This window comes from Coregonus clupeaformis, unplaced genomic scaffold (assembly GCF_020615455.1).
Source record: "Coregonus clupeaformis isolate EN_2021a unplaced genomic scaffold, ASM2061545v1 scaf0982, whole genome shotgun sequence".
NCBI lineage: Eukaryota > Metazoa > Chordata > Actinopteri > Salmoniformes > Salmonidae > Coregonus > Coregonus clupeaformis.
This window is the reverse complement of record NW_025534436.1, coordinates 15,605-31,815: the sequence shown is the minus strand read 5'-3', so window position 1 is coordinate 31,815 and position 16,211 is coordinate 15,605. Positions and strand designations below refer to the sequence as shown.

Below are 16,211 nucleotides of genomic sequence, written 5' to 3'. Positions count from 1 at the left end.
CTCTCCCACGCAGACCTTTGACAGAACAGAAGCGCCCACACCGTTCAGGTAAGCTCCCTCTCTGTACCTGCAATGTTCACCTTATACCCTTACATTCCTGCCTGTTGTTAGGCAGTGTCGTGTACATAGCCCTAGCCAAACAATACTCCTCATAAACCCTTCAATAACATAGAACAATTACAGTAATTATACTTGTTTGTCTTGTGCAGGCATATTAGCCCAGAAGCTCGGTTGCTAATCTCTTCAAGTTTCAGTTGGATCTGTCTGTGCTTTAGTGAACTGAGTTGAATACATTTAACTATGGTGGGGCAGTATTCAGTTTTCCCCAAACCAAAAGTGACACATGTCCTAAATCAAATAACCTACTAGGAAGGAACAAGAAACAGGAAGTAAATAGAGAGGACACTACATTGACACCATAAAGTATATCAGGTGAAGATGCTAACCATCAACTACATTGTACTTACAGGTCATGAGGATGCAACGGAAGACTTTGGCATCTATGAGTTTGTCTCTATACCTGGGAAAATTGAATCTACACAGGTATGTTGTATGCCTTGCAACAATACAGCTTCGTACAATAGGCCTAGTTTTCTGTAGGAACACCTCTTTGATATTGTAATGACCCTCGTTAATGAGTCCACATTAGGCTAACTAGCGGGCGGCAGGTAGCCTAGCAGTTAAGAGCGTTGGGCCAGTAACCGAAAGCTCGCTGGTTCGAAACCACGTGCCGACTAGGCAAGGCACTTAACCCTAATTGCTCCTGTAAATCTCTATGGATAAGAGCGCCTGCTAAATGACTCAAATGTAAAATAAAAGGCAGTTGCTCCATGACACAAGAGCACGCTCTACTGGGACAAAAAGCTTACAGCACCTGGTATTCCCAGGCGGTCTCCCATCCAAGTACTAACCAGGCCCGACCCTGCTTAGCTTCCGAGATCAGGCGTATTCAGAATGGTATGGCCATAAGCGAGGGAACTGCTCTTGGTACACTATATAAAGTCAATGTGTCACTCACTCTGAAAGGGACACAGAAACGTATCCACTTTGTGACACAAACTGAAGAAGCTCAACCCTTGCTTACATTTCCAATATATATATATATATATATATATATATATTTTGAGTCTTGTTGGGGGGAAGAGGGCATATCCTATGTTGATTTATGACAAGTTCATTGACTAGGGCCCTATAAAATAGGCGTTGCGGACCGAATCACGGAATCCAGACATTAAACCGAAATTCAACAATATTCAAACATTTATTGAACTTAGTAAGAAATCAACTATATCTATTCAACTTGTTAGAAAACGCATTCATTTGCCCAAGTCAATCATAAGACATGAACAAAATGCATCAGTGATTCGTATTTCCATGAACTTTCTGAAACGGCACAGGAATGCCCCTGTCTGTGTGCATGTGTGCGGTGCGCGCGTATGTCTACACTTTGTGTAGCCGTTAGCGATGATGCTAATGATAACCTTCTTCTGGTAGGGAAGGAATGGCTTTCCCCAAAACCTTCGCAAGTAAATGTTAACTACAAAGTAGCCTATGCCTGCCTGGCAGAATTATACTGTGATCATTTGCATCACTCCAGTGGCCATTTGTTCTACAGCAACACCGCTTAACCAAACAAAGGTCTCTTCCTGGTGCACGCTTGCATTTAAGGGTAACTACACCCCAAAATCTAAATGTCTTACATTTTTCCCAGACCTCACAAATGGTCACCTGATGCATTTTGGTTCACGCCTGTGTGCGTATTCTCTCGTCTCTGGGCTTTTTGGCCCGTGTATTGAGTGAGTTTTCACTAAAGTCTTTTGGACTAAGTTTCTGCGTCCTGCGCCTGATTCCTGCACCACACCCACCTACAGCACCCACTGACATGAAGGTCCTAGCAGACTTGTTAAACAACAGGCTTTATATTTTTACTAAGTTTATGTCCCTGGGACAGTTTGTACAGAATTGAATGTCAATGCAACAGGTCAAAATGACAATGATTACAAGAGAGGGGCTCTGGGATTGTTTACTTTAGAAGGTGCCTATTCAGCTTGACGGGACATTGTATCATATGATGTGTCTGAATTATAATTCTGTATACGACTGATGGAATGTCCGCTACCAAGTTTTTTTCATGGTTTATCAATGATTCTGTATCTCTCCCTTTGAAAGGCTCCTATGGCATTAGGAGAGCAGTTAAAGGTACCCAGATCCAGCTGATAAGGGAGCTCCCATATTAAGTAAGGCCTGGCCATTTTGTTTGTTTTAACCCTACGATTTTTACTACACACACGCCAGCACCCACACACAACCCACCTGTTAATGAATATTTGTTAGTGGTTAATACTCTGTTTGATTTATTGTGTGTGGTCTTTTTATTTTTATTTTAGGATGCTGTACACAAATAACATTTTCTGAAGTTTCTATTGTCAGAGTTTTGGGTGCACACATGTCAATTCTCTTGATTAGAAGAAATGTACTGAAAACCCCAATGTAAACCTGATACACAAAATGTTTGAAATATTTGAAATATCCTTAAATAAGGTCTGAGGTACAGGAAAACAAACACTCACTTAATAGGGCTGACTGATCTCTGACCTCTGTTCTGACTTCCTGATGAGGCCTGATCACCCTCACTAGAAAGACTGTAGACATTGGGTGAGATTTAAATGGGCTATGTAAACACTAATAATTAGAAGAAGTTGATCATTTATCAATAGTCCCATGTGTGATTCGGACCACGAGAAGGACAGAGAGAGTGCGCTGCCCCTGAATGAGGGACACCTGTCTCTAGTCTATTTTACCATTACCTTATGGGAAACAATTATTTCCTTATGGAGTTATCAAGAGTTGCAATTCTAATTTGATTTGTTATTCTAATTTGTTTATTTTTGATTTAACAGGCAGTGTTGTTATTTTTTTGGACGCATGAATCACGATGTGAGTCATGTGTCCAAGAGGAGAATTATTACCAGTGGTGACAGCGGTGGGATAATTTCCACAACACAACAACCTAAAAGCATTTTCCAAACCCTAAACTGTGCAGGGTTTCTTAAACTATGGGTCCTGAGTTATGAGAATACATCTATAATCAAACACTATTTCTTCTTACTTTGGGTCATTGGAGGATAATTTGGGTCATGGGAGGACAGTCAATTTCTCATTTGGGTCTCGAGTTGAAAAAGTTTAAGAGCCCCTAAAGTATACAACAAGAGGACAAAGTGCAGATAAAGATTGAGTGACACAATAGTTTTGTCAACTCTTCCTTCATGAAAAAAATAAGGTATTAGTAACAAACAAAGGTTTAAAATTAGGCCAACAAAAATATATTATTAAATGTTGTTAGTGTTACATCTAATATTAGTATTTAATGTTGGACGCCTATGATGAAAACCAAGAGCCAGTAATGCAGCTTTTATGCAGTGGTGGTTAAATTTACATTATGGATTAATTTAACCCTTGGGCTGGGGCCGGTAGTAGAGGGTGCAACAGGTCAGTACCTCAGGAGTAAATGTCAGTTGGCTTTTCATAGCCGAGCATTCAGAGGTCGAGACAGCAGGTGAGAGAGAGAGAGAAGGTGAGAGAGAAGGTGAGCGAGAGAGAGAAGGTGAGCGAGAGAGAGAAGGTGAGCGAGTGAGAGAAGGTGAGCGAGAGAGAGAAGATGAGCGAGAGGGTGGGAGAGAAGGTGAGAGAGCGAGAAGGTGAGAGAGAAGATGAGAGAGAAGGCGAGAGAGAGTGAAGCTGAGAGCGAGAGAGAGTGAAGGTAAGAGCGAGAGAGAGTGAAGCTGAGCGAGAGAGTGAAGGTGAGCGAGAGAGTGAAGTTGAGAGAGAGAGAGTGAAGGTGAGAGAGAAGGTGAGAGAGAGAGAGGAGAGAGAGAGCGAGAGACTGAAGGTGAGAGAGAGAGAGTGAGTGAAGGTGAGAGAGAGAGTGAGTGAAGGTGAGAGAGTAGAGTGAAGGTGAGAGTGAGAGAGAGAGAAGGTGAGAGAGAGTGAAGGAGAGCGAGAGTGTGAAGGTGAGAGAGAGTGAAGGAGAGAGAGTGAAGGTGAGAGAGAGAGTGAAGGTGAGAGAGAGATAAATAAGAGAGAGAGAGAGAGAGAGGAGGTGAGAGAGAGTGAGAAGGTGAGAGAGAAAGAGAGAAGGTGAGAGAGAAAGAGAGAAGGTGAGAGAGAGAGGAGGTGAGAGAGAGAGAGTGAAGGTGAGAGACAGAGAGAGAGAGTGAAGGAGAGAGAGAGAGTGAAGGTAGGTGAGAGTGAAGGAGAGAGAGTGAAGGTGAGAGAAAGAGTGAAGATAAGAGAGAGGAGGTGAGAGAGAGAGAATGAAGGTGAGAGACAGAGAGAGAGAGTGAAGGTGAGAGAGAGTGAAGGTGAGAGAGAGAGTGAAGATGAGAGAGAGGTAAGAGTGAGAGAAGGTGAGAGAGAGTGAAAGTGAGAGAGAGGTGAGAGTGAGAGAGAAAAATAGTGAAGGTGAGAGAGAGAGTGAAGGTGAGAGAGAGAGAGTGAAGGTGAGAGAGAGGGAGTGAAGGTGAGAGAGTGAGAGTGAGAGTGAGAGAGAGAGAGAGAGAGAGAGAGAGAGAGAGAGAGAGAGAGAGAGAGAGAGAGAGAGAAAATAGCAGGTCCGGGACAAGGTAACACGTCTGGTGAACAGGTCAGGGTTCCATAGCAGCAGGCAGAATAGTTGAAACTGGAGCACCAGCATGACCAAGAGGACTGGGGACAGCCAGGAGTCATCCGGCCAGGTAGTCCTGAGGCATGATCCTAGGGCTCAGGTCCTCCGGGAGGGTAAACACAGAAAGTTACGCTGCACTGAGCTTCTCAATGAACAAATCAGAGCATGGAAGCGGGAGAGTGCAGGGTGGAGACGTTTCTGAGACACACGTTGTGTATGCTCTCATATAGCATCGGCTGTGAAATACCTCCCATCAGTCGCTTGAGTATGTTTACATATCAGACTATAACTACTGTGTAATTCTGGCATTTTGTTTCAATCAAGATTCATTTATTTATTGACAGTCTGAAGAGAAATATTACAAGGACCCTCATAACTGCTTCAGTCGCCACATGAATATCACCACCTGAAAGAATTAAACCTTTTATATTTTATCATTGTATATAACATAGTATTGGCTAATACAGTGTAATAACTAAGGGTCATATTTCTATATTGTTAATATACAAGCATAACATATTTACCATGAATGTTCAGCTTGGTGCCATCTCCAAACAGTATCTCCCAACATGAGGCCACAGCACAGTAGTAAATCCCAGCATCAGAGAGGCCGAGGTTCCTCTTGGGGAGGTTGTAGACACAGCTCTGTGTAGGAGACCCAGCTGTTCTCACACTAATCACTCCTGAATAGGGCTGTGGAGGTAATAAAAATTTAGTCAGCCAGTGATTGTCAAGCAAATAGCTGCCTGTCTCATGGTAATTGACCGTTAATTAACATAAACACATTTAGCATATCCTGGCTTCCACACATAGCCTACAAGCCACTCATGCAGACCTTTGGAACATCTACATTTAAAAAAATTATAATAAATCCATGTAATATAGCCTTCACCAACACAATAAATCCATTATTTATTTTAGACAGGTCTAAAGATATTAAGAAAATGTAGTCTATTTCAGAAGAACAGAATAGCATACTCTGAGTTGTCCTTATGTTAGGTCCTGATCTGGCTATGGCATATGGCTGTGGGCTACACTAGTTTGTTTTGATTAAGAATGGACCATTGTCATGCACCTGTCTCGAAACAGGGGCAGGGGTAAAAATACATGTCATCCATGCACTTAAATAGCTGTGACGAGCACTGAGGATACGAAGAGGCAGGACGCAGACGCAGGAATTAACAAGGTCAAGGTTTACTTAAACAATGACAAAGAGAAATAACAATGATAGAGTACACGATCGAAGCTAAACAATCACACAACACAGTACTGAACAGTCCAGGACTAAATAGGGGTGGTGATGAGATGAGGTGCAGGTGCGCTGGAGGTGATTAGGGTGTGTTGGGTTTCCATTCCGGTGTTGCCGAGATGGTGCGCTCAGACCGGTGGCTCAGTAGACCGGCGAATCAGAGCGCCGGAGTGGAGCAATGGGAGGAGACGTGACAGTACCCCCCCCACCTCGGACGCGCGGCTCCAGCTGCTGGACGTCGCCGGCCAGGAGGACGACCCAGAGGACGAGGAGCGGGCCGGTCAGGGCGGCGACGGTGGAAGTCCCGAATTAGGTCGGGGTCCAGGACGTCCCCAGCCGGAACCCAGCTCCTCTCCTCAGGACCATACCCCTCCCAGTCCACCAGGTAATGGAGCCATCCCCCACAGAACCTGGAGTTCAGCAGGTCCCTCACCGCATACGCCGGACTCCTGTCAATGTCCAGGGGCGGAGGAGGCGTACCCCGGGGGACCAGGAACCACCGGCCTGAGGAGAGATGCATGAAAAGTGGGTGAGACACGGTAGTGAGGGGGAAGGAGCAGCCGGTATGATACCTCATTTATCCGCCGGAGGACCTTAAAAACGGCCCACAAACTGGGGGCTCAGTTTCTTGCAGGGCAGGCGGAGAGGGAGGTTTTTTGTGGACAGCCAAACACGATCCCCAGGCTGGAATACAGGGGCCTCACTGCGGTGGCGGTCAGCTTGGTCCTTCTACCGATGAATGGCCCTCTGGAGATGGACATGGGCAGCGTCCCAGACCTGGCCGGCCCTGTGGAACCACTCGTCGACAGCGGGCGCATCGGTCTGGCTGGGTGTCCAAGGGGCCAGGGCCGGCTGGTACCCCAGGACGCACTGGAAGGGAGTGAGCCCCGTCGAGAAGTGAACAAGGGAGTTCTGGGCATATTCTGCCCAGGGAAGAAACCTAGCCCACTCACCCTGCCGGTCCTGAAAGTGGCAACGAAGAAACCTCCCCAGCTCCTGGTTCATGCGCATGCCAATTCGACTGAGGCTTATACCCGGACGTGAGTTTGGCCGTGGCCCCGATCTTCTCCAGGAAAGCCTTCCACACTCGGGAGGTGAATTGGGGGCCATGGTCCGAGACAATGTCCTCCGGAAGTCCATAATGCCGGAAGACCTGTTGGAACAGGACCTCAGCGACCTGGAGAGCAGATGGAAGACCAGTTAGTGGCAAAAAACGGCATGATTTGGAGAACCGATCTACGACCACCATGATAGTGGTGAAGCCGTCAGAACGTGGAAGGTCGGTGACAAAGTCTATTGACAGGTGTGACCAATGTCGCTGAGGCACTGGGAGAGGAACTAGTTTGCCTGCCGGGGCGTTCCAAGGTGTCTTCATTTGGGCACATACGGAACAGGAGTTGACATAGCGGGAGACATCAGAAGCCAAGGTGGGCCACAAGTACTTTTGTGCTAGAGAATGCAGGGTCTGCGTAATACCAGAGTGCCCTGCTGTAAGGGTGGTGTGCGCCCAGATCAGCAGGCAGTCACGGACACTGGTGGGTACATACACGCGCCACGGAGGGGCGTTGGCAGGCGCTGGTTCCTCCTGAGCCGCCAGGTGGATGTCTTCGTCCACATCCCAAACGACAGGTGCAACGATGAGACGAGGGCAGGATAGGACCCCCCAGATCCTTCCTTTCTCCGGTATGGTGCATCCTGGAGAGTGCGTCGGCCTTCACATTCTGGGATCCTGGTCGGTAGGGCAGAATGAATTGGAAGCGAGTGAGAAATTGGGCCCACCTGGCTTGACGAGAGTTAATCCGTTTCGCTGTCCGTATGTGCTCCAAATTCCGGTGGTCAGTAAGAATCCAGAATGGATGGACTGCGCCCTCCAGCCAGTGTCTCCATTCCTCCAGAGTGAGAACCACCGCCAACAGCTCCCTGTCTCCAACTCCATAGTTCCTCTCTGCGGGGGTAAGCTTTTTAGAGAAAAAGGCTCAGGGATACATTTTCTCTGGCTTACCGTGCCGCTGGGAGAGGACCGCACCCACGCCCTCCTCCGATGCGTCCACCTCCAGGATGAAAGGACGAGTCGTCTTCACTCCTTCCATGAACACCCCCTGAGGACTGATCCGGTATCCCAGGAAGAAGATGGCCTGTTGGTGGAATTCGCATTTCTCCCCCTTACCAACAGGCTGTGTTCCCGGAGGCGGAGTAGGACAGCTCGGACGTCCCTGACGTGCTCCTCGAACGAGCCAAGTAGATCAGGATATTGTCGATGTACACCACCACCTGTCTACTCAGCATGTCCCGGATCACGTCATTGACGAAGGACTGGAACACAGAAGGTGCGTTGGCGAGGCCGTAGGGCATGACGCAGTATTCATAGTGGCCTGAAGTAGTGCTGAATGCCGTCTTCCACTCGTCTCCTTCCCGGATTCGGATCAGGTTGTAGGCACTCCTCAGGTCCAACTTGGTAAAGTACCGGGCCCCTCGTAGCTGCTCGATGACCGACGGAACCAGAGGGAGGGGGTTCCGGTACTTGGTGGTGACTGCGTTCAGCCCCCTGTAGTCAATCCATGGTCTCAGTCCTCTGTCCTTTTTGGCCACGAAGAAGAAGCTGGTGGAGGCAGGAGAGGTAGAGCGTCTGATGAACCCCTGTTTCAGGGTCTCCGCCACATACTTCTCCATGGCCTCAGTCTCCGCCATGGAAAGGGGATAAATGCGACTATTCGGGGGGTGTTGTCCCTCCAGCAGGTCAATGGCGCAATCCCAGGGCCTGTGAGGAGGGAGACACGTAGCCTTTACTGAAGAGAAGACATCGGAGAGATCTGAGTACTCACGTGGAATGTTGGGCTGGAGGGCGGACTCAGGACTCTCCACTTATGTGGAACAACAAACCACCGGCAGGCAGGTCTTCCGGCATGAGGTAGACCAGGCTGTGATACTCTTGATGCTCCAATTGATGGTGGGGTTGTGTAGTATGAGCCAGGGCAATCCCAAAACGATCCGGTGAAGGGGTGACGTGACGATGTGGAATGACAGCTCCTCGTGGTTCTCCGGTAGTGTGGGAATGGTGATAGTGATGGGGAGAGTGACATGCGTAATGGTGCCTGATCCAAGGGATATATTGTCCAGTGAGGTGACGTGGAGCGAAGATGGCAATGGCACGGTGGGCAACCCCCATTCAGAGACCAGCTCCCTATCTATAAGGTTCCCCGCTGATCCGGAATCAATCATAGCAGTAGAAATGGAAGAGAAGGAATAACCAGACACCGCTATGGGAACTAAAAACAATGGTAAAACTCACGGAGCGACGACGGGAGTCATACCGCCTAGATAGGGAGCCGCCAGGAGATGTGTGGTGGTGTAGGGGGTGCTGCCCACCTCCATGGGTGAGGACTCGGAAGCAGGGCGGCTTCCATAGCTCAGACGGGGTGAGAGTCGAGACTCCGGGAGGTGTTGGGAACGCCGTCTCTCTCAACATGTCGTCAAGACGGATGGACGTGGTGATGAGGGTATCAAGGTCCATCTCGGCATCCCGACATGCGAGTTCGGTCTTGATGTCCTCCCATAAGCCTCTCCTGAAGGCCGTGCGCAGAGCACGCTCATTCCAGCCGGAAGACGCCGCCACCGTGCGAAAACTCAGAAGGTACTCGGACGCGGGCCCCTCTCTCTGTTGTAGATGGAGGAGACGCGCACCCCCGTCCTTTCCCTCCGTGGGATGATCAAACACCGCCCTGAACCGAGCGAGGAAGGTGGGGTAGGGTAGTGCCACTGCCTCCTCTCCTTCCCAGACTGCCTTGGACCAGTCCAGCGCCTTCCCTTTAAGTAGCGAAATCACCAGCGCTATCCTGGCTTGGTCAGATGGATATGCCCCAGGCTGACGCGCCAGATAAAGGGAAACCTGTAGCAGGAAGCCACTACATTTAGTAGTTTTACCGTCAAAGCGCTCCGGTAGGGCGAGGGTTCCTGCAGAAGTGGGTGATAGCCCGGGAACAGGTGGATTGGGGGCACTCGCCTCTCCCTGAAGTGGAACCGGAGCGCTTGGCAGATTATGCAGAGTTTGGAGCACTTCCTGCATGGCGGCGTTCAACTGGGCAAGCTGCTGATGGTGCTGGTCGAGGCACTGGGAAACTCCTGCTGCATCCATTTTCATTTGGTGTGTGATTCTGTGACGAGTACTGAGGATACGAAGAGGCAGGACGCAGACGTAGGAATTAACAAGGTCAAGGTTTACTTAAACAATGACAAAGAGAAATAACAATGATTGAGTACACGACACGAAGCTAAACAATCACACACAACACAGTACTGAACAGTCCAGGACTAACTAGGGGTGGTGATGAGATGATTAGGTGCAGGTGCGCTGGAGGTGATTAGGGTGCGTTGGGTTTCCATTCCGGTGTAGAGTGCTGAGTACCAGGCAGTTAGCATGTTTGGTAGGCTACTAATGACCATCAGCAGCATCAAAGCTTGGAGAAGCCTAATTACCGCGACTAAGCGGTCACGTAGAATTTGACTGCCTTCATGACTCGTGACCGCCAGTGTGGCGGTAATAGGGCCAACAGCCCTACTCCTGTCTCCATGGGTGTAAATAATTCCTTGACGGGATTCTCCTGAGCCATGTCTGAACCAATAGACACTGTATTCTCCTGCGCAGGTCTCAGTGTGTATTGTACAGTTCAGAGTCACAGAGTCTCCTGGCTGGACTGACTCAGACACAGGCTGCTGGAGCACAGTCTTACTGTTGGACTTCGAACCTGTTTGGAACACATTTGGAATCACGTAGTAACCAAAAAAGTGTTAAACAAATCAAAATATATTTTATATTTGAGATTCTTCAAATAGCCACCCTTTGCCATGCTGACAGCTTTGCACACTCCTGGCATTCTCTCAACCAGCTTCATGAGGTAGTCACCTGGAATGCATTTCAATTAACAGATGTGCCTTCTTAAAAATTTCTTTGTGGAATTTATTTCCTTCTTAATGCGTTTGAGCCAATCAGTTGTGTTGTGACAAGGTAGGGGGGGTATACAGAAGATAGCCCTATTTGGTAAAAGTCCAAGTCCATATTATGGCAAGAACAGCTCAAATAAGCAAAGAGAAACGACAGTCCATCATTACTTTAAGACATGAAGGTCAGTCAATACGGAACATTTCAAGAACTTTGAAAGTTTCTTCAAGTGCAGTCACAAAAACCATCAAGCGCTATGATGAAACTGGCTCTCATGAGGACCACCACAGGAATGGAAGACCCAGAGTTACCTCTGCTGCAGAGGATAAGTTCATTAGAGTTACCTGCCTCAGAAAATGCAGCCCAAATAAATGCTTCACAGAGTTCAAGTAACAGACACATCTCAATATCAACTGTTCAGAGGAGACTGTGTGAATCAGGCCTTCATTGTCGAATTGCTGCAAAGAAACAACTACTAAAGGACACCAATAATAAGAAGAGACTTGGTTGGGCCAAGAAACACGAGCAATGGACATTAGACCAGTGGAAATGTGTCCTTTGTTCTGGAGTCCAAATTGGACATTTTTGGTTCCAAGCGCCGTGTCTTTGTGAGACGCGATGTGGGTGAACGGATTATCTACGCATGTGTATTTCCCACCATAAAGCATGGAGGAGGAGGTGTTATGGTGTGGGGGTGCTTTGCTGGTGACACTGTCTGTGATTTATTTAGAATTCAATGCACACTTAACCAGCATGGCTACCACAGCATTCTGCAGCGATACGCCATCCCATCTGGTTTGGGCTTAGTGGGACTATCATTTGCTTTTCAACAGGACAATGACCCAACACACCTCCAGGCTGTGTAAGGGCTATTTTACCAAGAAGGAGAGTGATGGACTGCTGCATCAGATGACCTGGCCTTCACAATCCCCCGACCTCAATCCAATTGAGATGGTTTGGGATGAGTCGGACTGCAGAGTGAAGGAAAAGCAGCCAACAAGTGCTCAGCATATGTGGGAACTCCTTCAAGACTGTTGGAAAAGCATTCCAGGTGAAGCTGGTTGAGAGAATGCCAAGAGTGTGCAAAGCTGTCATCAAGGCAAAGGGTGGCTATTTGAAGAATCTCAAATATAAAATATATTTTGATTTGTTTAACACTTTTTTGGTTACTACGTGATTCCAAATGTGTTATTTCATAGTTTTGATGTCTTCACTATTATTCTACAATGTAGAACATTTAAAAAATAAAGAAAAACCCTTGAATGAATAGGTGTTCTAAAACTTTTGACCGGTAGTGTATGTCACCAGTTGTAAATGTACCGTTAATTCCCGTCATTTGGTTACATTAATTTCTGTTCATGCGTGGATTAATTAGGCCTACAGTCATTTACCGTTCTCACAACCTGCTACACTTGTGAGAAATACATTTTGGTTTATTTCATACCATCATTTACAAGTTTTGTCAATTTCTTTCACTGTATTTTGTTTGGGGCGCTCCATGTGAGCAATGAGCATGTGTCTGGTTTCTCTGTCCTTTTAATGTTGACTGAGCATGCGTGCCTGAACACGCTAACTGTCCTGCTGCGCACAAATGTAGGAATGTGCCCATTTGGGGATTTGTCTGATTTCTGATTGTCTTAACTCACCACCACTAATAAGCTGAGCTTCTCAGTCATTTTTTCTTCACCTCACACAGTAAATCAAAGAAGTTCGTTTTTTTTTATACATTGTTAATGATAATATTTCCTCACAGCATTTTAAAAATCTTTCCAACACTCTCCCTCTCGATAATCACCAAGCCTCGGTGTGAAAGAGCAAAATGTCATGCTCTGAAGATCCCATACAGTGAGTGCTTTCAGAAAGCATTCATACCAATTGACTTATTCCAAATGTTGTTGTGTTACAGCCTGAATTCAAAATGGATTAAATAAATAAAACATCTCACCCATCTACACACAATACCACATAATGACCAAGTGAAAAAACGTTTTTAGAGATTGTTGCTAATTTATTGAAAATGAAATACAGAAATAGACTACATGGCAAAAAGTATATGGATACCTCTTCAAATTAGTGGATATGGCTATTTCAGCCACACCAGTTGCTGACAGGTGTATAAAATTGAGCACACAGCCATGCAATCTCCATAGACAAACATTGGCAGTAGAATGGCCCGTACCGAAGAGTTCAGTGACTTTCAACGTGGCACCGTCACAGGATGCCACCTTTCCAACAAGTCAGTTCGTCAAATTTTTGCCCTGCTAGACCTCCCCCGGTCAACTGTAAGTTCTGTTATTGTAAAGTGGAAACGTCTGCCCTGCTAGAGCTGCCCCAGTCAACTGTATGTTTATTGTGAAGCATCTAGGAGCAACAATGGCTCAGCCGCAAAATGGTAGGCCACACAAGCTCACAGAATGGGACCGCCAAGTGCTGAAGTGCGTAGCACTTAAAAATCGTCTGTCCTTGGTTGCAACACTCACTACCGAGTTCCAAACTGCCTCTGGAAGAAACGTCAGCACAATAACTCTTTGTCGAGAGCTTAATGAAGTAGGTTTCCATGTCCTAGCAGCCGCACACAAGCCTAAGATCACCATGCGCAATGACAAGCGTCGGCTGGAGTGGTGTAAAGCTCGCCGCCATTGGACTCTGGAGCAGTGGAAACGTGTTCTCTGGAGTGATGAATCACGCTTCAACATCTGGCAGTCCTGACAGACGAATCAGGGTTTGGCGGATGCCAGGAGAATGCTACCTGCCCAAATGCATAGTGCCAACTGTAAAGTTAGGTGGAGGAGGAATAATGGTCTGGGGCTGTTTTTCATGGTTCGGGCTAGGCACCTTAGTTCCAGTGAAGGGAAATCTTAACGCTACAGCAAACAATTACATTCTACACGATTCTGTGCTTCCAACTTTGTGGCAACAGTTCTTGGAAGGCCTTTTCCTGTTTCAGCATGACAATGACCCGTGCACAAAGCGAGGTCCATACAAAAATGGTTTGTCGAGATCGGTGTGGAAGAACTTGACTTGGCCTACACAGAGCCCTGACCTCAACCCCATCGAACAGCTTTGGGATTAATTGGAACGCCGACTGCGAGCTAGGCCTAATTGCCCAACATCAGTGCCCGACCTCACTAATGCTCTTGTGGCTGAATGGAAGCAAGCCCCCGCAGCAATGTTCCAACATCTAGTGGAAAGCCTTCCCAGAAGAGTGGAGGCTGTTATAGCAGCAAAGGTGGGACCAACTCCATATTAATGGCCATGATTTTGGAATGAGATGTTCGACGAGCATTTGGCCATGTAGTGTATCTCATTTAAAAATTCTTCCAAATCTGTCAAATTGGTTGTTGATCATAGCTAGACAACCATTTTCAAGTCTTGCCATAGGTCTTCAAGCAGATTTAAGTCAAAACTGTAACTCGCCTACTCAGGAACATTCACTGTCTTCTTGGTAAGCAATTCCAGTGTAGATTTGGCCTTGTGTTTTAGGATATTGTCCTGCTGAAAGCTGAATTCATCTCCCTGTGTCTGGTGGAAAGCAGACTGAACAGGTTTTCCTCTAGGATTTTGCCTGTGCTTAGCTCCATTACATTTCTTTTTTTATCCTGAAAAACTCCCCAGTCCTTAACAATTACAAGCATACCCATAACATGATGCAGCCACCACTATGCTTGAAAATATGGAGAGTGGTACTCAGTAATGTGTTGTATTGTATTTGCCCCAAACATAACACCTTGTATTCAGGACAAAAAGTTAATTGATTTGCCACATTTTTACAGTATTATCTTTGTGCCTTATTGCAAACAGGATGCATGTTTTGTAAAAAAATTATTCTGTACAGGCTTTCTTCTTTTCACTCTGTAAATTACAGTGGGGAAAAAAAGTATTTAGTCAGCCACCAATTGTGCAAGTTCTCCCACTTAAAAAGATGAGAGAGGCCTGTAATTTTCATCATAGGTACACGTCAACTATGACAGACAAATTGAGAAAAAAAAATCCCGAAAATCACATTGTAGGATTTTTAATGAATTTATTTGGAAATTATGGTGGAAAATAAGTATTTGGTCACCTACAAACAAGCAAGATTTCTGGCTCTCACAGACCTGTAACTTCTTCTTTAAGAGGCTCCTCTGTCCTCCACTCGTTACCTGTATTAATGGCACCTGTTTGAACTTGTTATCAGTATAAAAGACACCTGTCCACAACCTCAAACAGTCACACTCCAAACTCCACTATGGCCAAGACCAAAGAGCTGTCAAAGGACACCAGAAACAAAGTTGTAGACCTGCACCAGGCTGGGAAGACTGAATCTGCAATAGGTAAGCAGCTTGGTTTGAAGAAATCAACTGTGGGAGCAATTATTAGGAAATGGAAGACATACAAGACCACTGAATGAATTACCTTTTCAGCCCATCGAGTGGCCCAGCGAGCTGCAGCCAAGGGGGCCCCAGTGGTATAATGATGCCTGGCACAATAGCACCACTGTTCTCCGGCCCGTTCCCAGGAAACCACACAACATGCGGCATTGTGTGCCATGTTTTGCTGGCCGACCACGTTGCCCCGCATTAGCCTGAGAGACAGAGAAGTCTGGCTGCGCAGTTAGGCTCACATTACAACGTGGTTGGTGGAGGCCGGTGACACAGTAACACAGGCCATGAGGGGCTGCTGCTCGATGGAGACTCAGGGTTTATACACCTCCCTCAGTGTTTGATGTGCTAAAATCATTTGACAGAAAAGCTACATTTGAAAGGCGGGCAGGGGAGGGGAAGTGGGGCTGGTGGGAACAGGGGTGAGCTGAGGGGACCAGGGCCAGTGAAGAGGGCTGGAGCACTGAGAGAGCGAGAGCACTGCCGCTACGCTAAGATCATAACAAAAAAATGGAGGCCCAGAACTGGTTCTAAGCTGGTCGTAGCTGGTTCTGCTGCCTTTCATCTCCTCCTTCTGTGGGTCCCACTGTGTGTGTGCCACCTTCTCTAACCCCCCCTACCCCTCCAACCCTCTATACCCCCCTACTCCATCCGCCCTTTACCCCTATTTACGCTGCATAGCTAATGGAGAAATTAGCTGTGCGAGCTTTCAGGGACAGCCAGGGAGCCGAGGTTGACAGGAACAGAGAGACGCATGTCACAGGAGCCTTTCAGGGGCCTTTCAGGGCCTGTACACCAGCAGCTCTGCTTATACACCACTGTAGGGGACCTAGGACACAGGGGCCCCTCACAAAGGGGCCCGAATCATCCCTCACAAAGCCTAGAGTGTCACAGCTAACTGGGGCCTTTCCTTCTCGTAAGCAGTAGAGAGTAAAATACCTCTCAGCTGACAAATAAATAATGCCAGAGATTCTTCCCAGAAAAAAAGGTTGTTTATCAACT

General features: G+C 47.1%; 1 pseudogene and 1 gene segment (V, D, J or C); both read right to left on the bottom strand.

Moving 5' to 3' along the window:
* Nucleotides 1-862: 862 nt before the first annotated feature.
* LOC121562625 lies at nt 863-971 on the bottom strand (annotated as a pseudogene).
* Nucleotides 972-4,752: 3,781 nt separating this feature from the next.
* LOC123486056 lies at nt 4,753-10,654 on the bottom strand (the record flags this gene model as incomplete). The annotated part of the segment is given in 3 exon segments: nt 4,753-4,766; nt 5,188-5,308; nt 10,461-10,654. Coding segments are annotated over 3 exon segments (329 nt in total), but the record flags the coding sequence as incomplete, so codon positions are not given.
* Between the last annotated feature and the right edge of the window lie 5,557 nt (nt 10,655-16,211).